The 26,903-nt window shown below is 35.5% G+C and overlaps 1 protein-coding gene across 1 annotated transcript in view; it reads right to left on the bottom strand.

Moving 5' to 3' along the window:
- LOC115210836 (Golgi apparatus protein 1) overlaps positions 1 to 26,903 on the bottom strand; it is an 86,110-nt gene that overhangs the window by 5,803 nt on the left and 53,404 nt on the right. The window contains exons 12-24 of the mRNA XM_029779589.2: positions 26,147 to 26,296; positions 24,874 to 24,987; positions 23,915 to 24,003; positions 22,462 to 22,576; positions 20,324 to 20,416; positions 18,050 to 18,121; positions 17,753 to 17,818; positions 16,068 to 16,191; positions 15,398 to 15,540; positions 13,215 to 13,316; positions 9,229 to 9,369; positions 3,207 to 3,327; positions 871 to 974 (exon numbers count right to left, since the gene is read on the bottom strand). Of these exons, the coding sequence (XP_029635449.1) occupies positions 871 to 974; positions 3,207 to 3,327; positions 9,229 to 9,369; positions 13,215 to 13,316; positions 15,398 to 15,540; positions 16,068 to 16,191; positions 17,753 to 17,818; positions 18,050 to 18,121; positions 20,324 to 20,416; positions 22,462 to 22,576; positions 23,915 to 24,003; positions 24,874 to 24,987; positions 26,147 to 26,296 (1,434 nt within the window). The remainder of the gene's footprint in view (positions 1 to 870; positions 975 to 3,206; positions 3,328 to 9,228; positions 9,370 to 13,214; positions 13,317 to 15,397; positions 15,541 to 16,067; positions 16,192 to 17,752; positions 17,819 to 18,049; positions 18,122 to 20,323; positions 20,417 to 22,461; positions 22,577 to 23,914; positions 24,004 to 24,873; positions 24,988 to 26,146; positions 26,297 to 26,903) is intronic.

Raw genomic sequence — 26,903 nt, 5'->3', positions numbered from 1 at the left:
AAAGTGAAAGTATCTGACATAAAATAGAGAAATGCTTCTGTTTCACTTTTAACATGTAATACTGAAATAGTGGAGAATATATGATATTGCTATGGGCAAGAAGTTGAACATTTGCCCATGACACTCCCCGGACCCTAAGTAAGGCATGTGTAAATTTTGAATGAAATTGGTTGTGTAGTTCTCAAGTTTTAGGGAAACACACAGACAGACAGACAGACACACATTTTCAGTTTTATATATATAGAGATATTATTTACATAAGACTGGCATCTGTGCTAGCGGGGTGCAAAGAGCACCATACGAGTGTGATCGTTGACAGAGTGGCTATTTGAGTATGATCGTTACCAGCATCACCTTACTGGCACTCATGCCTGTGCTAGTAGGGTGCCAAGAGCACCATCCGAGCATGATCGTTGCCAGATCAGCCAACTCGCTTCCGTACCTGTGGCATGTACAAGGGCATCATTCGAGCATGATCGTTACCAACATCGCTTCACTAGTACCTGTGCCGGTGGCACGTGTAAAAAGATTTGAGCGAGGTCATTGCCAGTACTGCCTGACTGGCCCCCATGCCGGTGGCACGTAAAAAGCACCCACTACACTCTCGGAGTGGTTGGCGTTAGGAAGGGCATCCAGCTGTAGAAACTCTGCCAGATCAAGATTGGAGCCTGGTGCAGCCATTTGGCTCGCCAGCCCTCAGTCAAAATTGTCCAACCCATGCTAGCATGGAAAGCAGACGTTAAACGATGATGATGATGATAAATTAAAAACAAAACAAAAATAGAAATTATGCATTAATAAATATGATAAACAGAATATCAAGAAAGATTTTTCCAAATTTCATTAAAATTATATCAAAGAAGTACTCACATGAGCAGCATACTCCCACATCTCTTTCCTTTGTTGTAATCTTTCACTGCATTGATGACTCAATTGCAATTTGTTCTCTAGAGCAGATAGCAAGCATGACATTTCTATAAATGTAAGGGAAAATTTAGCAGATATACTTTTATTAAATAATGACATTTTAATTATTAAATAAAATATTGTTTTTATTAATTCACAAATGTATCAACTCTGACTAGTAGATGAAGATGTGCAGAATATAATTGCAACAGATCTTTGCATTTAATAATTGAAAGAAACATTTTTTAAAAATATTATACCAAAACACCTCACTGGTACTACATGGAAAGCCACCAGTCCACTCTGAACAACTAAAGATGGAATGAGTGAGACATGGCTCCTGATACACTTCAAGGAAAGCAGTAGCTCCAACTAAGAACTACTGACTCAGACACTGATGATGTCCCAAGTCTGGTTTCATTAGCTTCCATTTGCATAACCTGTTTATTGCTTAAATGAATATCCATAAAATTCAGTCTCTTCGTCTTTTCTGCTGAAGAAAAGACTGAAGTTCCAGTAAAAGCCATATGATTTAGATAGACGCTTAATCAAGAATAACACTCATTCATCATCATCGTAAATTTATTTCATTTCTATTTTATACATAACTCTAAAATGACTGTTAATATCATTATTCATTTCTACCTCCTCTCCTCATTCTGGTGTGTATTAGATGCATCTGAAACCCTTTATAGTTCACTCCATTTTATTCAGTAGGATAAACTTATCCCAGAGCCTACTGTAAGTTATTCTTTTACTTGTTTCTGTCACTTGATTGCAGCCATGCTGGAGCAATGTCTTGAAGGGTTTTAGTCAAACAGATCGACCCCCAGGACTTAGTCTTTGTAAACCTAGTACTTATTCTATCAGTAATTTTGCCAAACCACTAAGTTAAAGGACACAAACACACCAGCAGAGGTTGTCAAGTGATGGCGGAGGGACAAACACAGACATATACACATAAACACACACACACATACATACACACAACAGGCTCTTTCAGTTTCCATCTACCAAATCCATTCACAAGGCTTTGGTCGGCTTAAGGCTATAGTAGACATTTGCCCAAGAGGCCACACAATGGGACAGAACCTGGAACCATGCGGTTGGGAAGCAAGCTTCTTACCACACAGCCACACCTGCACCTATTATAAACTAATTTTCATCAAATTTGTTGTAAATATTCATTTAACTCATATTACATCCAAAATTAATCCACTAGCATAATACAACCTTCTGTGTAGAAAGAAAATTTTGTCATTAATATCTCAGAAATGCTTCCATTCTTTTTTGTACATGAACGACTAAGATATTGCTTGCTGCATATTACCACTTCCAAGAGATTTGATTACTGCTTCAGGGAGCATAATACATTTTTTCATAGAGTCACTAATGCACTTATTTTGATTTGGATCAATATACTTAATAAACAAATTTAGTTGTCAAGTGCGCACAGAATTAAATGCTGATCTGTTTCCTTCTTTGTCACTGAAGTATATCTATTTTCCTGATGCAATAGGTTGATGGTAGCTCCCATGAAAGTATTGAATAAGAAATCTTTTTATTTGTTACTCCCCTTGCAAGAAATGTATTCATCCTTTAATAACAAAGTTCCACTAATGCAGTTATCAAGAAAACATTCTCAACTGATACTGAATTAAGCTTCCAACTTACTTAATCATAGCATCAGCTACACATTATCCATTACAATGGAGGTTTTCCTCAAAAATCACTAAACGCAAAATATATTTGACTATTCTTCATAAAATCTCAATAATAAATTATCTTTGGTTTGTGAAATGGACTCAATATACACACACAATTTCTTAAAAATACTTTTTTCAACAGTATTTAATACTAATTCCCATTACTTTCATGACTTAGCCTTGTTTTCTCCATTTCAAGTACATTACCTTTTACTGGCTGACTCAGTTTGACAAAAGCTTTCAATGCTTCTTAAATCTAGATAACTTATTCTTGAATTTTTTCATTTATCTTTTTTAAATCATAACATTATCCTATATTAACCCTTTAGCATTTAAACCAGCCATATCTAGCCCAAATATTCTTCCAATTAGCCAGATCCAGCTTCTCACACTGACTCTACAAAATTATTCTAAAAATAAACAATCATTGAAATCTTGAAGCTACAAGATAATACATAATTAATTCCCAACAATGTAAATAAATAAGCATTACATTTGACAGTAATTTGAATGCTATAGGGTTAAACTAATAAGAATTTAACAGTTCAACGAGTTTTAAGAAAATAAAACATTCAAATCACAATCAATACGTACGTTGTCCCATTCCTTGTTGAACTTTCTGACAAAAGATCTGAATATCTCTTCTGCAAGCTGTGTGTAAAACTGGATCAACATGTATGTCTGAAGAACCTTCATAAATGATTCTAGCAATTTCCTGTATGAAAAGTACAAATATTTGAATTTTATGTAATGATAAGTTAAATAAGTACAATATTTTATGAAAATATGTAAATCAAATGCATTTGGCTTTTTCCAGCTTAAAATTTTTTGTACACACACACACACATATATATATTGTAAAAATAGTTGACTTGAACCTTGTGTCCAGATAACATGTAAATGGTAAAACTTTATATTATCTTTTAAATAGTTATATATTTAGCTTTAATTGTAACAAGGTTTTTAAGAATAATTGTTAATTATAAGCATTCTTTTAGTAGTTTCTGATTCAATAAGGATATTTTAGTATTATCTATTTAATTACTGGTATAAGTTTAACATTAATGTAAGGATAACGAATATTTAATATCTACGGAGTGTTTTAATTATCAACTTTTGGTTATGAAATAGTGTAATTCACTTAGAATTAGTTATATTATTAGTTATGTCCAATCGAGTTTGTTTTGTTTTGTTTTGGAAAGAATAGAATATAAAAGCTTTCACTTTTATATTAATAACTATGGAAGACTGGTGGGAATATTGCCTGTATGGACTTCAAGGGCTGTGTTGCTATTTAGTTAGATAATTTAGGAGTTAAATATAAACAATATATCACTATGTGGATCCCTTGTATGCTAAAGAGAGACATCAAACCGTCTTACCACTAAATCTGTATTCTTAACTTAGTAACACAGATTTAATGGTAAGACAGTCTGACATCTATCTTTAGCATACAAGGGATCCACATAGTAATCTCTCATGTTGTTTATATTTAAATAGAATTCACGGTCCTCAGACATTTTTAAGTATGCTGACCACTAGTTGAAATTGATATTATTTAATAATATTAATTTATACTCTTATTATTTAATTTAGGAGTTAGTTTTAGGTTTACTTATAGAATTAATTTACTGATACTGATTTGTACATAGGGTAAATGTAGTTTTTTTGTTGTAGTTTAATCAATAATGTTAACGTTTAATCCTTCCTAGAACTAAGATTGAATAAATGTGGCGATATCTAAGGTATGTTTGTTCCCAAACAACACTTATTTTAGTGCTGTTCACAACACCGGATTGAATGGTACTGCCCTGGTGTCAAAACCATAGTGATATCTGTGGGGCAGTTGATGATGGAGGTGTGTTGGATTGTTGGTATGGCTGCTATTGTATGTGCAGAATAGTTTTATAAGATCTCCATTTGATATATATATAAATAACTGGATACACTTGGCAATGCTAACAACCATTCCACTGAACTCTATATGGTCAGACATAGACTATAAATTATACAAGCAAGCAACTTTGATGAGTATTTATGTATATACATGAAAACTATCACCCTTGTTGACTTCTTAAGAGTAAATAATTACTTCGATATGCAATACTTCAGTTACTTTCCTTCATATTATCCCCTGTTGAGAACACATCCTTGACATACTGGGACTGTATTATAAAGCAGATAAGGGATGCTTCCAAGACAAGAGATGCTTCAGCCCCCAGCAACTCCATTTTGAAGGGATGTGTTTATTCCATTTCTAATCTGAGCAAGTAAGGCTGGTTTCTGTAACTGATAGATTAAGGAAAAAGAGAGAGGGGAGGAATAGAACCACACTTGGTTAATAGACTTGTGTTATGTTGTAGAGCGCTGACACAGAAATCAAAGCTTTCAAGCTTATAACTGTCTAAACTCCACTTTCTATTAAGAACAATAATTTAACTAGAGGTTCCAAGTACATTCTTCAAAGAAACAAAGCCTGACCTAATCAGATAAACAAAATTTTATTAATTAGACAACTAACAACTTACACAAAAAGCATTTAAGCTCAAACTAGAAACGCTGACCAAAACAAAGTTTCTACAGCATTGCATCTATAATTGTCATCAACCATCACCTTTGCACAGCAAGTCTTTGTGCATAGAGTATAGCAGTATGCACTACAGTAACCTTGTAAAAACACCCACAGGTTGACTTTGGTAAAAGTGAGTATAGGATTAAAATACTAATGTCCAAATGCTCTCATAAGCGTCATTACTAAAAACATTGAATGCTACAAATGAGAATTAATCGTAAAGTATAACTGATATTAAAACATAAGATTGCCAGCCTCATAAAAACACCATCCGACGTGGCCGTCTGCCAGCCTCGTCTGGCACCTGTGTCGGTGGCACATAAAAACACCATCCGAGCGTGGCCGTCTGCCAGCCTCGTCTGGCACCTGTGTCGGTGGCACATAAAAAACACCATCCGAGCGTGGCCGTCTGCCAGCCTCGTCTGGCACCTGTGTCGGTGGCACATAAAAAAACACCATCCGAGCGTGGCCGTTTGCCAGCCTCGTCTGGCACCTGTGTCGGTGGCACATAAAATCACCCACTACACTCTCGGAGTGGTTGGCGTTAGGAAGGGCATCCAGCTGTAGAAACACTGCCAGATCTGACTGGACTGGTGCAGCTTTCGGGCTCCCCAGACCCCAGTTGAACCGTCCAACCCATGCTAGCATGGAAAGCGGACGTTAATTGATGATGATGATGATGATGAAGATATTGTATATCTAAGAATTTGCACAGTGTGTTCCACTTTATTTAAGTGGAACACACTGTGCAAATTATCAAGTAAATGTGTCTAATTTGGGTGCAGCTATGAAGTTAGGAAGTTTATTTCACAACCAAAACGGTTTCTAGTTTGAACTTAAATGCTTTCTAACACAGCTTTAGATTGATTTGATGTATTGTGAGTGAAACTTGCTTCACAGAATGTGAGTGTGTGTGTACATGTACTTTGTTCATTTGCATTCCTTTACAGAATAAATACCAAAAGATGTACAGTGGTTAATATAATTGACAAAATCTTTTGGAGACTGTGCTCTAACATGGCAGTAGTCCAAAAACTGAAACTACTAAAAGAATAAGTGAATGTAAGTAAATTTTAGTTGTGAGTGTTTAGCCCCAAGTTAGTCCTGATTAAGAAGACACATGACTATCCTAAACTTTTATATACCAAGAGGTACATTATCTAATGTCTCTGTCATCTTTTTTTAAATAGTAGGGTGTGGTCTGAGGCAGATGTAACTTCATTTATAGCAGGTCGAATAACGTTTAGATACAGATAACAATGTGTACATAAGTGTACAGCAGGGTCAGATTTTATGGAAACTTAATTTTGTTCATAGCCCAGAATTTAGCCTAGTAAGTACAAGTAAGTAAAAAATACTTACAGAAAGCATAACATACAAATGGATTAAGAAATTGGCAAACATCCAATATATTAATGACACAATTTAATTCATCATTATCTTTTAACATCTGCCTTCCTTGCTGGCATGGGTGGGATGGTTTGACATGAGCCAGCCAGGAAGACGCATGCATCAGACTTCTGTGACTGTTTTTGTAGGATTTTTACAGCTGGATGCCCTTCTTAACACCAACCACTCAGCAGAGTGAACTTAGTGCTTTTCATGTGGCACAAGCACAGACAAGGTCAGTTTTGGCAAGGTTTTTACAACTCAATGCCCTTCCCAACACCAATCACTTTACAGTGTGGACTGGATACTTTTTAAGTAGTACTTGTACTGGTAGGGTCACCAAGTACCTTGCAAGACAAAAAAATCCTTTGAGAGGTGAGGGACATTGGAGGAGGTGATCTTGTGTCAGATGAAAGGTTATATTGAGACAGAGAGATAGAAACAGGTGTCTTGCTGTAGAGGAGGTAAATGGTTAGCCAGCCAGACAGAGAGAAAGAGGGAGATCAAGAATGAAGGTAGAAACAGGTGTGCTTTCGCTAAAGAGATACATGGTTACCCAACCTGAAGGAAGAGCAGCAGAAGGAGAGAGAGACAGCAGGGTAGAGATGGTGGCAAAGTGCTGGGTATACTCACAAAGGACAGGGATCAAAATATAAATGGGATGGTTGAGTAAAGGAAGAGAGAGATATAGATGGTGGCAAGTGCTAGGGCATACCTTTGAGGTTTGAATGTCATAATGTAAGTGGCAGAATATTGCAAAAGAAGCATGATATGAGAGTGTGGAGAGGGAGGGGGAAGTGAGTGGCAAAAATCTGGGTATACAGAGTGGGGGGGGGTGCAACCAGATAGCAATGATACAGAGAAACAGGGCCATGGCAGAATCGTTAGCAGGCCGGGCGAAATGCTTAGCAGTATTTCGTCTGCCGCTGTGTTCTGAGTTCAAATTCCACCGAGGTCAACTTTTCCTTTCATCCTCTCGGGGTCGATAAATTAAGTACCAGTTACGCACTGGGGTCGATATAATCGACTTAATCCGTTTGTCTGTCTTTGTTTGTCCCCTCTGTGTTTAGCTCCTTGTGAGCAATAAAGAAACAAGAAACAGGGCCATGAGGACAGGATTGGAGAGTGAGAGGTAAGCATAGTATATGAAGGAGGAAATGTGAAGAAGAGAAGAAATGTAGAGCGATTTGTTGGGGTAGAGTGTGTGAAAAGATTTCGTTAACGAAGCCACATTTGAATAATAACAACAACTTAGCTGTTAATTCAAAAAGAGCAAGCAATTGAGCAATTGATTCATGAACAGCAGCAAGAAAATGGAACAATATTTGGGAGTTTTGAAAGTGTAACTGCTAGAGTAAGAATAGCTTGGGCAAAGTTCAGAGAGCTCTTACCCTGCTGGGGACAAAAGGCCTCTTGCTCAGAGTAAAAGGTAGACTATATGATGCATGTGTACGAACAGCCATGCTACATGGCAGTGAAACATGGGCCGTGACTGCTGAGGATATGCGTAAGCTCGCAAGAAATGAAGCCAGTATGCTCCGATGGATGTGTAATGTCAGTGTTCATACTCGACAGAGTGTAAGTACCTTGAGAGAGAAGTTAGACCTAAGAAGCATCAGTTGCAGTGTGCAAGAGAGACGTTTGCGCCGGTTAGCCATGTGGCGAGAATGGATGAAGATAGTTGGGCAAAAAAGTGCCACACCCTAGCTGTTGAAGGAACCTGTGGAAGAGGCAGACCCAGGAAAACCTGGGATGAGGTGGTGAAGCATGACCTTCGAACTTTAGGTCTCACCGAGGAAATGACTAGAGACCGAGACCTTTGGAAGTATGCTGTGCGTGAGAAGACCCGGCAGGACAAGTGAGACCATAACCCAGTCCACTTATGCATACCTTTCCTTCTTGGGACACAAAACTCTACTTGTGAAGACCTGTTGAGGCAAGTGAAAATCAAAAAATCAAAAATCAAAATCGATCAACATCAATGGAAATTGTAGCTGTGATACCAGTGCCGGTGGCACATAAGAGAACCATCCGAACGTGGCCGTTGTCAGCGCCGCCCCGACTGGCCTCCGTGCGGGTGGCACGTAAAAAGCACCATCCGATCGTGGCCGTTTGCCAGCCTGGCCTGGCCTCCGTGCCGGTGGCACGTAAAAAGCACCCACTACACTCATGGAGTGGTTGGTGTTAGGAAGGGCATCCAGCCGTAGAAACATTGCCAGATCAGACTGGGCCTGGTGCAGCCTTCTGGCTTCCCAGACCCCAGTTGCACCGTCCAACCCATGCCAGCATGGAAAGCGGACGCTAAACGATGATGATGACAGACACTGGGCTCAGATCTGGTGCATACTAAGTTTACACACTACATAGCTGGATGGGCTTAGAAGAAAAGCTGTAGTATTTTTATTATTATTATCATCATCATCATAATAAAATTATTAACACTAAATTAATATACAAGTACATTTTAATCAGCAAATTTATCACCTAAGTATTTTGCAATGAAAAAGGGAATCTGGCTGAAATTGAAATGAAAATACACGTGGCCATGGCAAACTAGATACAGAAAGAAGCTGGGTGGAATCCTAAATTCATTATTTGGGCTAATTTTTAAAACCTAGTGATATTAAAGTATAGAAAAAAAAATACAACACAAACCTTGACACACATTTTATTTTTAATGGAACCATCTTTCAGTTTATCTTTCAAGCATTCTGAAATACGCCCTTTACCATTATCTTCAACCTCATATGGTGCATTATCTTTTTTATTAGCGTCTTCAAAACAATACTGGGTGATCTAAAACCAAACAATGAAGGAACATTGAATTAGATATCATCAAAACTTTACAAAAAGCTAGCAACAACAATGCTATAAGTACATCCAGTCAAAATTTGGGGCAGAACAACAGTAATATATATACATATTTCTTTATTGCCCACAGGAGGTTAAACATAGAGGGGACAAACAAAGACAAAGAGATAAAGTTAATTACATTGACCCCAGTGCGTAACTGGTACTTTATTAATTGACCACGAAAGGATGAATGGCAAAGTGGACCTCGGCAGAATTTGAACTCAGAATGTAATGGCAGACAAAATACCACTCAACATTTTGTTCGGCATGCTAACGCTTCTGCCAGCTTGCCACCCTTTTCAGTAATATATATATAGTATATATATAGGCGCAGGAGTGGCTGTGTGGTAAGTAGCTTGCTTACCAACCACATGGTTCCGGGTTCATTCCTACTGCGTGGCATCTTGGGCAAGTGTCTTCTGCTATAGCCCCGGGCCGACCAATGCCTTGTGAGTGGATTTGGTAGACGGAAACTGAAAGAAGCCTGTTGTATATATGTATATATATATGTATGTGTGTGTATATGTTTGTGTGTCTGTGTTTGTCCCCCTAGCATTGCTTGACAACCGATGCTGGTGTGTTTACGTCCCCGTCACTTAGCGGTTCGGCAAAAGAGACCGATAGAATAAGTACTGGGCTTACAAAGAATAAGTCCCGGGGTCGATTTGCTCGACTAAAGGTGGTGCTCCAGCATGGCCGCAGTCAAATGACTGAAACAAGTAAAGAGTATAGCTTTATCACAGGAGATATGAAATGAAACAAAGTAAAACAATTGAGGAAAAGGACAGCTGCAGACTTACAAATTAATATCATCATATAAAAAGCAAATGAGAAATGCTTTCCAAATTTGCAAACAAAACATATGACTGAAAAAAATCTGTCAATTTTTTACTGCAATACTATAGATATTGAGTTTTCCATCACCTGTTCTCTGTGCACCATCGAAATGAAGCTGATGTAGTTGTATCTGCTTCTTTCATGCTTTTCTATTTTACACCAGTAAAACATTACAGGTAAATGGTACATCACAATAATAACTTAGAAATTCTTGCATCAAGTACATGTCTTGGACTCCAAATAGGATATTTTAATTTTTAGTGTAAAAACAAGTTAGTCAGCAGTAGTACAAACAATGTTTTCAGAAAGAGAAGGGAATAAAAATTTCTTAAATATTTCTTTTCCAAAATTTTCTGAAGAAATCAAGCCCAATTGGCCATTCTCATAACTCAAAACCTGTTATTTACTTTTATCTATTCCAGTTCAAGTAATTTATCTCATAATGACAGACCAATCGTTATGTAAAATGTAAACAAAGTACAAAAGAAGACAGACCATACATAATTGGATATTTCTGCCTTAAATACATAGATATATAGTAATATAATATAGAATTATCTAATAACTCATTTCATATGGTGATATTTTAATAAAATATAACTAATGTTAGACTTTATATTTTACCTATGCTTACCTGCATGTAATTAAAGTAGTTTTGAGACAAAATTTCACAACAGATTAATTTAAGAGCATTTTGTAAATCGCATTTGAAGCATCACTTTAATATATTAGAAAAAAAAAACTAGTGGAACCTGTGGAAATTTCACCGAACAAAAGGAATTAAGAGAAGTTATTTAAGAAAGGATGATCTGCATTTTTATTTTGCTAGGTTATTTCCTTTCCAGTCACAATAATAAGTTATATGGTTTTAAAATTTCCCTCTACTAAGCACTTTATATTTCTCTCTTTCTTCCTACCTCTTCAACAAACATTTTAACTATGTAATTCCCCTCTTCATAGCAACATTTCTCTTTCTTCTACCTTTCACTTGCACTAACCACATGAGACACAGTATAATGCATCAACTGGCTATCTGCTCTGTCACACACTCTCATATTCCCTCTTCCTCTCTTTCACTCCAGTTCCTTTCTAACAAACTAAAACGTCAAGTGTGAACGAACTATTATAGATTTAGTTCAATAGAAAAAATACTTTTCACTATCAACACACAACCACCATCACCATCGCCACTATAGTTTTCAGTAATAAAGCTGATTTCATTTCATTTCAGTCCAGCTGTTTGTCTATATCTACTTTTTCTGACAATACAAGTGCTATCTGCCTCTCTCTCTTAATGTAACTGCCTCCCCTGTCCATCTCTCCCTATCTGTCTTTCTTTAACCTAACCAGCAGAGCATCACCCTCTGCTAAATATTGTATCCTATATGTCACTCTTTCTATTTACCTTTCCCTCTCGGCCCTACAGCACATCATTAACACTTCTCTCTTCCATTTTTCTCTCACTCTTGTTCTTCATCTCTCCCTTCAACCAATCATATGATGCATGTGGCCTTATTATACATTTTTCTCTACACACACTCCTCCCTTCTCTCTCTCACTTTTATTCCACCTCTCTAACTAACTAAAGTATAACGGGCAGATTATTATATATAAGTTATAGTTGATTTTTTGAAATCAGTCCAAATCTGTGATTATTTTAAATCTAATTCAAACACAATAAGAAATACAACAAAAGAGTTAGACAATTTCTCCATCTGACACCTTAACTAAACAGTTCTGAATAAATATCCAGTAAACATGTACAAAAACAGTTATTAATGAATTTCTAAGTAACTACTAAATTTAGCTCACATATCAAAAATTGGAGACATACATTATCATCATCATCATCATTTAATATCTGCTTTCCATGATGGCATAGGCTGAATGGTTTGACATGGAACTGGTTAGCAGGGAGCTGTCCAGACTCCAATTGTCTGTTGTGACATGGTTTCTATGGCTGGATGCCCTTCTTAACATCAACCGCTTTACTTTTTATGTGCCACCAGTATGGGTGCATTTACGCAGCACCAGAATGAGTGCTTTTAATGTGACACCAGCAACTGAAAAGGACATGTATGGATGACAACAATTTTACTCAGCTTGGTGAGTCTTCTCAAGCACAGCAAATCGCCACAACTCTCAGTTCCTTGTTATTTCCTCAGTGAAGTGCAGCATCCGAAGATCCTTTCTCACCACTTTGTCCCACGTTTTCCTGGGTCTACCCCTTCCACAGGTTCCCTCCATGATTAGAGCTTCGCATTTCTTTACGCAGTTGTCCTCATCCAAACCCATCACATGACCAATGCCTCTTATACCCAGTTTTCCTCTTAAATCATTCACACTGACATTACCCATCCAGCAGAGTACTGGTAGCTTCATTTCTTTTGAGCCTTTGCAAGTCTTAAGTAATCAAAGCCCATGTTTCAATGCCATGTAGCATAGCTGTACGTATACAGGCATCATACAATCTACAGAGCCCTTTAGTTACCAACAGAGGTAGAAACCCTCTGAACTTTGTCCAGCCAATTCTAATTCTAGCAATTACACTTTCAGAACTTCCTCCTCCACTACCATCTTGGTCACTTAGCTAACAGAAGCTATCTACTACTTCTAATGATCCCTCCCCACTACCTCCAAGCATCTCATGGGTCTATTGTCTGCACATTTTTAATGCACCCACACATCTGCCACACACAAAGACTATTATCTCTGTTAACCTTCCTGTGATATTGCTATACCTCTTACGTGTTCAAAGCCACTTGAAACCACAGTACAGACTTAATGACAAAATCAATTCAGTGGACATAAAGCAAATGCTAAAAACTGCTAATATCAACTCAAATACTTGTGTGCAGATATTGCGTGAATTCAATTACTAAGTTATCCCACCTCTAAAATATACTGCAGAAAAAAAATATTGAATGTGACAATAACAGTATAAAACTTACTTCCTCATGACAAGCCTTTGCCAAAATAGGGTCTTGTTGATAATCCAAAGCAGCTTCTTTGATAACTCCCTGAATTTCATATTCACAATTTTTTGAAAGCATCTACAAAATTTATAAAAATTTTTATACAAGTTAAATTTTCATTTGAATAGAAAAACATTTGTTTAAATTCAAAGACGAAGATTTCATGAATGAAAGGAACTATAAAGAGTGAATAAAGGGAATGAAATAAATGCTTTAAATATACTTCCAAAATTTTCTGAAGAAATTGAAACCCAGTTTTCATAAAATAACAGTGGAGACTAAGCACTATACAGTATGTATGTACAAAAGACAAATTAGACATAATTAGAGCATTTTTGCCCTAATTATGTGAGCATTTAGTAAACTGTATAACATTTTACATTGTGATATTTAAATGATTTCATATTTCAGACCTGTATTATCTGAAAGAAATGTAATTTTAGACAAAATATTTTGTATCTCTTGGCTTGTCTATTGCTCAAAGGAAATTGGCTCCATCATTGTGTAGCTCCTTGTTAGCCCTGATCAAACAATAAAGCATGACCTACGTATCTATCTTTCCACTTAAGCTACGTTTGCCTAGCTGAAGACTATATTGTACATACAGAGATGCAGTAATGAATTATACGAGGGGTAATGTGACAGTTCAGATATATGGTGCTGTCTCCACTGTCCAATCTATTTCTATACACCTACAGATTTTGGTGGTGACCATGACAAAAGTGAGCAAGAAACGTTAGTACACCGGGCTAAATGCTTAGCAGTATTTCGTCTGCCATTACATTCTGAGTTCAAATTCTGCCGAGGTCGACTTTGCCTTTCATCCTTTTGGGGTCGATAAATTAAGTACCAGTTATGCACTGGTGTCAATGTAAGCGACAGTCATTTTGTCTGTCCTTGTTTGTCTCCTCTATGTTTAGCCCCTTGTGCTGTTTAACTGCATTTATTATTGGCACCAACAATGAGCGAAAGGGGGCTTGGGAGCCTCTAAAAGGCAGCGACTAATCTCGATCTAGTTCTAACTCCTCCTAGGGGTACTATTGGTCAAGGCTGCATCGAAGATATGCATTGGAGAAGGTTGCCTTGGAGATCTGCATTGAAGAAGGTTGCATCAAAGGTTTGCATGCTATTATATATATATATATATATATATATATATGTACACACAATATGCCAAATTCTCTATTATATATATGGCATATTGATTGTACATATATATATATATATATATATATAATAGCATGCAAACCTTTGATGCAACCTTCTTTAGTGCAGATCTTCAATGCAGCCTTGACCAATAGTACCCCTAGGAGGGGTTAGGACTAGATCAGGATTATTCGCTGCCTTTTAGAGGCTCCCAAGCACCCTTTCGCTAGGTTAGCTTAGGCTTAGTTGTGATCTGAACGTAACCTCTTCTGACAGAGGATTGTGAGCCCTTTTGGGTGTTCTGTTTTCCTTGACGGAAGGGTTCCCAACCCATGGGCCAAGGAGGGGTTACATGATGGGGGGGTTTTTGAAAGGGCCGGCATTTGCAGCCTGACTACCTCTGCTGGTCAAACTCCCAACTCATGCCTTCCTGTTACAACACTGATTCTGTAGAACTGGGTTGGGTGTGAAAACCAACTTTAAAGTATAAATATAGATTTTTTGAATCAGCAATGCTGTGTTCGGTTAAGTCCTATTTGGGTGAAAAATCAATAAACTGATTCCTTATGGGGTTTTCCATTCAACCAGGATGAAAAATTGATAAACCGATTTCTTATAGGATTTCCCACTAAAATTGGCTACACCCCATTTTCAACCATAACTTTTACCAATTTTGACGTATTTTGTTCAAAATTGATGCCAGTGTTACTCAGGACTCATGGGATCTTTGAATGCTTTAAATGCTCAAAAGAAAAAAGAAAAAAAAAATATCAATGAGTGGAAAGAAATCAATAAACCAGTTCCTTATGGGATTTTCCAATCAAATTATCTGCAACCCATTTTCAGCCAGATGTTTACTATTTCCAATGGATTTCACTTAAATCTGACGTTAGTATTACTTAGTTCGGTTTGAAACGAAGTGCTTGATTAGCTTAATAATCCTAACTTAATCCCAGGCAATGCCAGGCTATACTGCTAGTTATTACTAAAATGCTAAATTTAAAATAACTTACTTGATGAACAAACTGCTTTTTTAAGCAATTAATGACTTTGCCTTCAAGGTCTTGATCTTTTTTGGTGTTAATAATTATTTGATAGCAAAATTTATTAATATCCATTTTACATGCCTGCTGAAGCTGAGGATTTAGGCGATAATCTGAAAAAGAAATTACTTTAGAAATTAATCCTGGTTTTCAAAGACAATTACACAAAAATAAACGCAATAAAAAATTTTTTAATTGAAAGAATTTTAGAGTCAAGAAGTTGCTTTCATCATGTAAAAATTCCAAATATATATTTTACCAATGAAAGTATTTAGCCATAGGTATTAATTAGGTCAGTCAATTTTTAACAGAACAATCTTTCTGCTGGGAAACATACAGATATCTTTGCTATCTAAACTAGTTTTTAAAAAAATATTCTGTTTTGAAGACCAACAGTTTAGCAATTATTTGTAATGTATCAATATATGTAAATATGATGAATAGCTAAAAGCTTGTTCTAGTACCAAACTCAGGCATAATCAGTTCTGGGTATTTATTCCTCTACCAGTTATAAAATGAACATAGGTTGGTAAACTCATCTGGTATTGCTTACATGAAGAGAAATGAAAATGAAGCTTTATTTTCAAAGGTACAAGTAACATTATAGTTTTTAGAGAAATAAGAAATGCTTCAAACCTACCTGTATTCTGAAGTTTCTGTCGCTGAATAACAATTTGCCTACAATTTGGATCAAAGTCTTCATCGTTTTTGTGTTGTTTCAAACAATATAAAATTTCTACAGATTTGTAGTTGCTGCAGTAATGCTAGAAAAGCAAAGTTAAAAAGTAAATTATATAATAGTTTTGAAGTACAAACATTTTAGCAATGAATAAATGTTTAACGCCTAACTCTTAGATTTATGATAACAAAAAAAAAAAATTACGAAAGCTTAATCATATCACATTTATTGTGATCAAACTGAAACTTACAACACTTTAAATATCTATCATATACCTATTTTTTTACTACCCACAAGGGGCTAAACACAGAGAGGACAAACAAGGACAGACACACAGATAAAGTCGATTACATCGACCCCAGTGCATAACTGGTACTTATTTAATCGACCCCGAAAGGATGAAAGGCAAAGTCGACCTCGGCGGAATTTGAACTCAGAACGTAACGGCAGACGAAATACGGCTACGCATTTCGCCCGGCGCGCTGACGATTCTGCCAGCTCGCCGCCTTCGTATCTATCATATACCTGTTACTCTTCTGTGCTACTTCCTGCTTGATGTAATTGTCTTTTACAGGTGTTTTTGTTTTTTTTTTTCTTCTTTTAACATTATTTGATTGCTTAACTGATTAATAGTGTTATAATTCATCTTCTGTATGTTTTCTTATCTAGCCAACTTTCACCTATTAATGGCATTGTGTTGCACACTGACCAGCATTTCTAATAGCACCAATATATGAAGATGAAGAAACTAATGAAAATATTGGGAGAATGGGAACCACACATCATCATCATCATCGTTTAACGTCCGCTTTCCATGCTAGCATGGGTTGGACGGTTCAACTGGGGTCTGGCAAGCCCGAAGGCTACACCAGGCCAGTCAGATCTGGCAGTGTTTCTACAGCTGGATGCCCTTCCTAACGCCAACCACTCCGAGAGTGTAGTGGGTGATTTTATGTGCCACCGACACAGGTGCCAGACGAGGCTGGCAGACGGCCACGCTCGGATGGTGTTTTTTATGTGCCACCGACACAGGTGCCAGACGAGGCTGGCAGACAGCCACGCTCGGATATGGTGTTTTCGGTGTTTTTCTTATGTGCTACCGACACAGGTGCCAGACGAGGCTGGCGAAAAGAAACTTGCAGCTCACAAACCAAATGGGATTTTACGCAACATTCTAACATTTTCTAAAAACTACAAAAACACTGTTATGTTTGGGGATGGTCGTCCTTTGCTAATTAAGCACATGCACTATTTATCTGATCCCCACTTCAGCCTTATTAATATTTTTAGTTTATTTGTCAAAGTTCTTTTGTCATGCATTCTGTGATCTCTTTAACAACTCTCTGAACTTTGACAAATAAACTAAAAATATTAATAATAATAAGGCTAAAGTGAAAATCAAATAAATAGTGTATGTGTTTAATTGGCAAAAAATGACCATCACCAAATATAACAATATCTGTTTCAACACATGATTTCACAACAAGAATCTTGCAAAACAAATACATAATGTAAAAAAATACTATCCTCTCACTCTTCCTCTACATGCTAAAAACACACACAGACACACACATTAAAAGATTTTTTTTAGACAATTGCACAAAAATTGCTATTTACTTAAGTAAAATAAAATTTGTAGTACTTACTTTGATCATTTTCTTGCAGACTACTTTCAAAGTATAATCAATGCTGTTATCAATGCTATCAGCTTTCTTTGTAGGACAGAAGAAAAAGAAAGAAAAGAATCAGAAATGTCTATAAAAGGAGAGAGGAGGTCTTAGACTATCAAAATAAATGAATGTAGTTATTGTGGTTATTATTCATAGGAGGAAGGATTGTAAACTATTAAATGCAATCTGTATGTACGAAACATAATGAAGAATGATCAGAGGAGGGGAGAATGCAATAAGTAATAGAAGAAACAGTATATGAAGTATACTAACCTCTCTTTTAAAGATAACCTTATGACAACTATCAGAAAGACGGGGTTGGTGTTCTTTTAAGCATTCAATAATCTAGTTAAATAAAAAATATATTGCAGTCAATAATAGTCTACAAAAGTTTTTGATGAGAAAAAGAGAAAAATGTTATATAAAAAATTTCAATTTTTCAATAAGATTCCAAATTAAATATCTTTAACTTAGATAATACTAAATACATACAACAGATTTTTAATACTATATTGCTTTATATAATTAAAATATAGCTTCAGAAAATACTATCAGGGAAAATGAGTACAGGGCAATTTACACAAATTTTAGAAGACACAAACATTATAAATTTGCCCCTAAATCATAACAAAATAGTTTCAAACAAAGCGTGTGAGTGTTCACCATTTAAAAAAAATATTTTAATTATTCAAGATGTCATCATAATTAAAGGTAACGAAATTTGACAAATTCTGAATTAAATAGAAACAAACTATGATAGTAAAGAATGTGCGCTTCACAACTATGTCATTTGGGATTCAGTATCACTGTATTGTATCTTGGGCAAGTACCTTCTACTATAGCTTCAGCATGACTAATATCTTCTGAGTGACTTTGATAGATGAAACTGTGTAGAAGCCCACTGCACGTGTGTGTGTGTGTGTGTGTGTGCGTGCGTGCGCGCGCCTTGTGTTTCTGTTTGTCTCTCGCTATTTGACAACTAGTGTTGGTTTGTTTACATTCTTGTAACTTAACAGTTAAGCAAGAAAAGAAACATTGAGTAAAATAAGTCCTGAGACTTTAAAATAAATACTGGTGTTGATTTGATTGACTAAACCCTCTAAAGGTGGTGCTACAGCAAAGCCACAGTCTTATGGCTGAAACAAGTAAAAGAATAAAAGTAATTGTATTCATTCAAATTAAATCATTTTTTTAAATGAAATCACATTTTAGTTTCCAAAACTTTTTCCAATAAGATACTTATTTTACTTCCAGGGATAAGTAAGAGAAAAAGAGAGAATATGAAATATCTATCTATATATCTATCTCTCTCTCTATATATATATATATATATATATGCTGGTGGCACGTAAAATGCACCCACTACACTCACAGAGTGGTTGGCGTTAGGAAGGGCATCCAGCTGTAGAAACACTGCCAGATCAGACTGGAGCCTGGTGCAGCCTCCTGGCTTCCCAGACCCCGGTCAAACCGTCCAACCCATGCCAGCATGGAAAACGGACGTTAAACGATGATGATATATATATATATATATATATATTTGTATATCTGTGCCTAATGCCAATGAGGGAGTGAGTGAGGAGAGAAAGAAACAGAGAAGTTAAGTGAGGAAGTGGCTCTACTTCTCAATCTCATTTGCCATGTTTTACGATAGAGGGAGACATGTAAATAGTGTGTGTGAGTGAGTTAGAAAGAAAGAGAGAGAGAGTGAAAGAAACAGACATAGACTAAAAGAGAGGAACAGAGGGTGAGAGAGAAACAAAATGAGAAAAGACAGAAAGAAGAGAGAAAAAAACAGAGAGACAAAACAAGTTTCTATAGAAGAAGTTGAAAGAGAGAGGAATAGTAGGAGATGCTGATGTTTGATACTGTATGTTCTATAGATGAAGGTGAAAGAAAGCTGGCACAAAGAGAGGGGGGAAAGCGGGGTAGAAAGAGACGTTGATGTTTGTGTGTGTGTGCACGTGGTGTTCCACAATTGCTATTAATTTCAATCACTCTTGTGAAGATATTCACGTAGCTTTCATTCATTTTTTATTGGATCCCTATTTTGATCTTCAAAATAGTTTCTGAGAAAAATGTTCTCACTCTCCACAGAAAGAGACAAGGTAGATGTAGATGACCAATATTCTGCAGTGAAGCAAAGACAAGTACAGGCAGCCAGAATAAGGTCTCTAGAGACCTCTGCATAACAACAGCAAACTGATTTCATCATGTATCTCAACTGAAGAATAAATTGAATCAAGAATAACAAATTTCTAAACAACATATTTTGCCTTTTTTCTTCTAATATATAAGGAACAGTTTTATTCCCAGGAAACGCTGGTTACCTCTGCTAGTAGATAATGGAGATACTGCGGACATAAAAGGATTTGAAATGCAAAAAAAAAAAAAAAAAAATTTTCAAGACTTACTCTTTTACTCATTTCAACCATGTGGCTGCGGTCATGCAGGAGCACCACTGTTCTCTTTTAATTCAGTGAAGTAATATTAAAACAGAGACATTACAACAGGAAAAAAAATTAAAATACAGTATATAATATTTACTTGAGCATTTCCTGGAGACTTATGAGCACAAAACTTTTTTCTGTCCAATTCACATGCTTTTTTTAACTCGGGGTCTAAATTCAAGCTTTCACTCTATAATTACAAAGATAAAAAAAATATATATAAAAATCAGAAATTGAAAAACAAATTTGAAAATTTACAAAAAGAATGAGGACAGTCACTGATATAGAAATTGTAATTGAGAATAATTAAATTTATTCTCAATAAAGACAAAATATACTTTATATGCTAAAAGGTATGAAAATCATCATCTTATGGAAAAGTAAATACCAAGTCCAATGACATACGAATGAGGTTACTTTCATTACATTAGAATAAAAAATTAGAATCTTAAAATGTAAGCAACGTTAATAGTTTAACTCCTGTATCATTTTAAATGATTCATAAATGAATAGCAAATAGACATTATACATTACAATGAATAGTTTCCCCACTTTCCACTGTGCTTAAATATAAGGAAGACTTGCTTTTTTTTTTCTTACTTCTAGGTTCAAACTAGGTACCTGTAATAGTATATTGCCTTCATTCCTGCTCTATAGAAATTGGAATTAGGCTTAACAAAAGAACACTAAATTCCCAGATGCAATTCTCAATATGTGATACCATGTAACAAGTGAAAGGTAAAATATAGAGTACATATGTGTAGAGAATTGGATTCAGGGAGTTTTGGGAAAAGCTGCAGAAGAGGATTACAGGAACTATTTGGTTGTCAGATATGCTATTCTTCCACTACAACTTCTGTTTCATGTATCTGAAATCTGAATAAACTCTATCTCACTTTAAACATATAACATTTTGAACACTGACTTCTCTTCACTTTCAATCAAGCTACCAAAGCTACTCAAGATATTTGTGCTGTATACAAGCAAAAACATTATTACTAGAAGAACTGCACAGAAATGGAGAGGAAATTCAACCTCACACTTTCCACATTCTGGTTGATCTCTTCAATTCATCATCATCATCATCGTTTAACGTCCGCTTTCCATGCTAGCATGGGTTGGACGGTTCAACTGGGGTCTGGCAAGCCCGAAGGCTACACCAGGCCAGTCAGATCTGGCAGTGTTTCTACAGCTGGATGCCCTTCCTAACGCCAACCACTCCGAGAGTGTAGTGGGTGATTTTATGTGCCACCGACACAGGTGCCAGACGAGGCTGGCAGACGGCCACGCTCGGATGGTGTTTTTTTATGTGCCACCGACACAGGTGCCAGACGAGGCTGGCAGACGGCCATTAGGATCAATTGAATGAGCTCATCCATAAAGACCTATGCCAACCTACCACAGAACTGACGCAGCAGATGGGATACAATCATGATAGTGTCCCAAAACCCCTACCCCACCCTTTTACTACATCATCACCAGTGATGAAAAATGGGGTCTTTACATCAATATAAAGCAGAGGGAAAATGGCTGAGTCTCAACAAGCAAGCACCATCTTGAGTTAAGCCAGAGTAGACTCCACACAGGACAATTATCTGCATTTAATGAGATTAGAAAGGGCTAATCCACTATGAAATGCTTGAAAACAATCACCTATTTAATGCCAATCTTTACATTCAACAAATGCACTGGATCAACAAAGCAATGCAAGTGAAACAACCCCGTGAATAACATTGCTAATCTGACCAAAAGTGCAATTCAAGAGCTTGATTGAGAAGTTCTACTCCACCCACCATATTCTCTTGATATAATACCTTCAGATTATCACCATTTTTTTCGGTTACTCTCCACCAGTCTGCAAGGAGTTTCATGTAACAAAATGGAGTAAAACATGAATTGATGAATAATTGTGTTAAAACTTGGTGACTTCTACCATCAACATGCTCACAAGCTAGCAGAATATTAGCAAAAAGTTGTGAACAACGAAGAAAATAATAATGATTTGTTAAAATTCTTGATGAAAGATAAAGATTCAAATAAATAAATGTTAACAAACAAATTTAACCGACAACCAATACTTTGTCCTACTCACTTGAAATATCTAAAATATTTGTTTTGCAAGAATAAACAGATTACACTCAAAACATTTAATACATTTTACATTTATGCACAATTTTTGTTTTTTTAAATAGAGCGAGTGGAATTAATAAAGCAGAATAGAAAAGCTTTGCTTACTCTTTGTAAAAGTTCTACTCTGAGTTGGTGTCGACAATCTTTCTCAATGCGATGTTTTTCATCTAATAATGTGTCATTGCGAACATGTTCACTTAGACAAGCAATAACATCAGGCCTAAAAATATGAATTAAATATTAATAGAAGAAATTCTAAGAGAAGTAACATTCATATCAGTAATGTCATCATTACTATCATCATCATCATTTAACACCCATTTTCCACAGTGGAATGGGTTGGATGGCTTCACAGGAACTAGCAATGTCAAGGGCTGCACCAGGATTCCATAGTCTGTTTTAGCTTGATTTCTACGGCTGGAGACCCAACCACTTTAGAGTGTACTGGGTGCTTTTTACATGGCACCAGCACCTACACAAATGCATTTTACATGGCACCTTCATCGTCATCATAATTTAACATCTGTTGTCCATGCTGGCATGGGTTGGATGGTTTGACTGGGCTGGCACGCTGGAAGGCTGCACCAGACTCCAGTCTGATTTGGCATGGTTTCCTATGGTTGGATGCTCTTCCTAATGCCAACCACTCAAAGTGCAATGGATTTATCTTTGGCTAGGTATTTCTTCTGCACTTGCCTTACCAGAAATATAGCATCAGTAGTGGTTCTACCTGTCACAAAACCAAACTGTATCTCATCTAGACTGGTTTTAGAATCCCAATTCCGTTGTGGTAGGTGGGTCTTCTTGAGTACACAATGTGAATGCATAATATATTCAAAGTATCTAGACTGTCAAAGTAGGTTACAGCATACACATGAACAACATACATTGACTATTATTTATTACAAGAATATATGCACTCTTGTGTCTCTTTAATATTAATATATATATATATATATATATGTGTGTGTGTGAAAGAGGCATTAGTGAAAGATATAAAAATGCCTCTACTCTTCCAATAAATGATGGTTTATATATGTTGTTCAAGTGTATGTTCTGGAAGAAATCCTTTGTCATCTGCTGTAACTTACTTTGACAGTCCAAATACTTAAAATTATGCAATTCTCATTATTGATTCGAAAATGGAATATCAGAACAATATTCTGAAATGTTTGTGCACAAGTCAAGTAGACACTTCATGTACTGAAAGCACTGTCAGGTTGAGAAACTAAAATCTGCCTCAATAAACACTGTCCAACCCATGTAAGCATGAAAAGTGGACATTAAAGCGGTGATGATGATGACTACTATCTACACACAAACATACACATAGCATTTGTCACATAACAATATGAACATTTTAAACATTTATCCAAATAATTTGTTTGAAACATTACATATATTCCATCGATTGATCTCATGATCAGGAAATTATGATGAAAATGAAAAGAAAGCCACAGTAAAAAATTATTGTAAAATTATAAAAACAATTGTTGTACAAAGCATTTATCTATCTAATTTCAAATTTAAAAGTTTAATAATTCAATCACAAACTTACTTCGTTTTCTTATTCTTACAGTGGGCTGCAACAGATCGCTTACAAGATTCTTTAAATTTAAAGCTGAATCGATAATCTTTTAAAAGGATCTACAAATAGAAAAGGAGAAAAATTGCTACAAATATTGAAATTTTAATAAAATATTTTTTCTAAAGTAACAACAATAATATTCTTGAAAATTTTGATATAAGTTTTTCAATGTGTTGTCCTTTGGCAATTGAAGATGGCAATAATTTGTACATTCATCTTTTCATAGATTTATGGATACTGAAATCAAAGTCCAAATAGCTGACAGGATATGGACTGATAATCATCTGAGACAAAAAAAAAAAAAGGGGTCACTTGGGTGTTACAGCCATTTTTAATAGTCCATTAAAATTTTATTGAAATAGTACTATGTCCAAAAATCTCAGGATTTATTTAGCTCTACACCTACTACTACAAATGTGCCATAAATCAAGTGCTGTGGCTTTTACTTTGTGGATTTCACTAGGTTGGAAAACACTGTGCAATTGACATTTTTGTTACATGCAACAAAATAACCTTTACATAAAAATAAATTGCAAAAAAAATTTTCATTTTCAAGAACCTGAAAATAAATAGGCAACTGCTATTCCAATTTGTGAAATTTGAAGATGATTATCACCTGTTTCAAAGATATGACATCACAAATATGGCTAATTATTAATTTAGGCCAATTAGTCAAAATTTTGACCAATTCACTGATCATTCAAATTGTCATTTTTCCTACAATATTCAACCAAGCTTCACAAATGAGGTATCAAAATGTTTCTTTTTGGATGCTCTCCAAGAAAAGGACAGTAGAAGTTAGATTTAAGCATTTTCAAAAATTCATAATGATACCCACTGAGAATACAAATTAGCAACATATCAGTTAAGAGAAGAAACAAAGGTTTTTACTGTTTAAGTTACTTTAAGATAAAGAAATAGTAATTTACCAGTTGATGATGTTCAACTCCAGCACCACATTTTCTATTCATATCTTGGTGATGTTTGTGTTCAATTAAGCAGTCCATTACTTCAGATGGATCGACATCATTATCTAATTGATCCTTTGATTAAAATTTAATTAATTTTACTCAAGCCAAAATTATTTAGATTTATTAATGCATTTGATAGAGAAACACAAAATCTTATTAGAACAATCTGATAAAAGTATGAACATATTTTTTTTTAATCATGCTACATATATTAAAAAAAAATACTATTAATTTTAAGAACTGTGGAAAACAAAATTAGTTGGAAGAGATATTTTTAAGTTTCACATGCATTCTTTCATGCTTGAAGATTATATTTGTGAAGTAACCTTTTTACACTTAGATACCCTTCTTACTGCTAACAACAGTTCAGCTGCAAATCACAGAGTGGAAGCCACCTAAATACATTCACTAATCATTTTCTTCCAGAGTGAATTTATAGTGTTTTCATATTCAAAATTTTATGACTTTATGAAAATTTTGCTTATGATACTCCACCCTTCATTTTTACTTTTAAAACCCACATACACAGGCAAACACTTTTCTATGGTTGCCCTTCTGCCAAGCTTCTATATACTGTGCCACCACAAAAACAGATAGTTGCTTCTGAAAAATATGCACAAGTCTTCTACTCCATGAATTCTCTTTCTACATGCAGTTTCCCAATTCAAGTGTTTGTTATAGATGCATGAACTAACCCTTACAAATTCCATCATTTCAGTATGTTCTCCATGTCTTTATCCTCACTGACTTTACTACCCCAAAACAATAAACTATTTAGAGTACATTGCTTACATTTTTGCAACAATTTGTATGTATAGATTCCTGTAAAGTAGAAAAATCAATGTAACTCTCAGCTTAATTTGAGAAATATATAATTATCTGCTTTTCCAATGATTGTGTTGCACATATTAAATTCATTTACATCTTCATTCTAAGATGCAAAGATGTACGTTTACCCATCTGAATGTTTCCAACATGTGCATTAATATTTCTGTTGAAGTTATGAAATCTCTAGCAAACTCTTTTGATTTTACAGCACTGGACTATTTACTTGCAGGTAGGTGTACTTGGTCGGAGGCACAATGCAACATTAGTTATAGGATACAAACTACTACTAATCAGCTCAGCTGATTGTTCAAATAAACTACCAAATAAAGTCATCTGGCAAGAAAAAATGTGGAAATAAAAGAAAGTTAAGACATTTACATAATAATTTCATAAAAATGCTTACTTCACAGAATTTTTTTATCATAGGTGTACATGCTCGAATGAGAATAGCATCCAGTTCAATGTTTTCATCTTCATCTTCAGTGAAGGTACGTACAGCTTCTTGACAGTCATCAGATAATTTCTCATAATTATCTTGCAAACATCTTACTTCCTAGATAAAAAAAAATGTAAACATTTTTAGTTGCATATTTTATACAAATCAACAATATTATATCTAGTTTTTTGGCAGCTGCTTGAGTAAATGCTACAATAAAACAATTAAAAAAATGTTCTGTCAAGAGATAGCTGTTCCAATTCATTGTTAACTAATTAGTATTTAAAATCAAGATAAAAAAGCTCACTCACTCACTCACTATAGATTTAATGCTTGGACAGGAGTTAATGCTGACATAATATTTAAAATAAAGGTCTTGCTAATTTTTAAAAGCATAATGAGGGAAAATATCAGAAAAATATTTCATTTGTTTTTGTTTAAAATGGTAAAATAAAATGCAAGAAGTGTTTCTCATTTCTCCAAAATTGGTCAAACTAATAGAGTCCCGTCCAGCTGGAGAACACATACGCCATAGAAACCGGGAAACTGGGCCCATGAGCCTGCCTAGGCTTTAAAAGGGCGCATTTATTTATTTTTAATAGAATATCATGCTAAGTAGTTTGTAGTTTTAGTTGGGTTGTGTTATAAATTCAAATCTTAATGGTTGTCTACCTTGTTTCCATCATTCCAAGGAAATCATCATCATCATCATCATTAACATCCA

Source organism: Octopus sinensis, linkage group LG1 (genome assembly GCF_006345805.1).
Source record: "Octopus sinensis linkage group LG1, ASM634580v1, whole genome shotgun sequence".
Classification (NCBI taxonomy): Eukaryota; Metazoa; Mollusca; class Cephalopoda; order Octopoda; family Octopodidae; genus Octopus; species Octopus sinensis.
The sequence above is the reverse complement of the archived record's forward strand: the minus strand, read 5'-3'. Positions and strand labels throughout refer to the sequence as shown.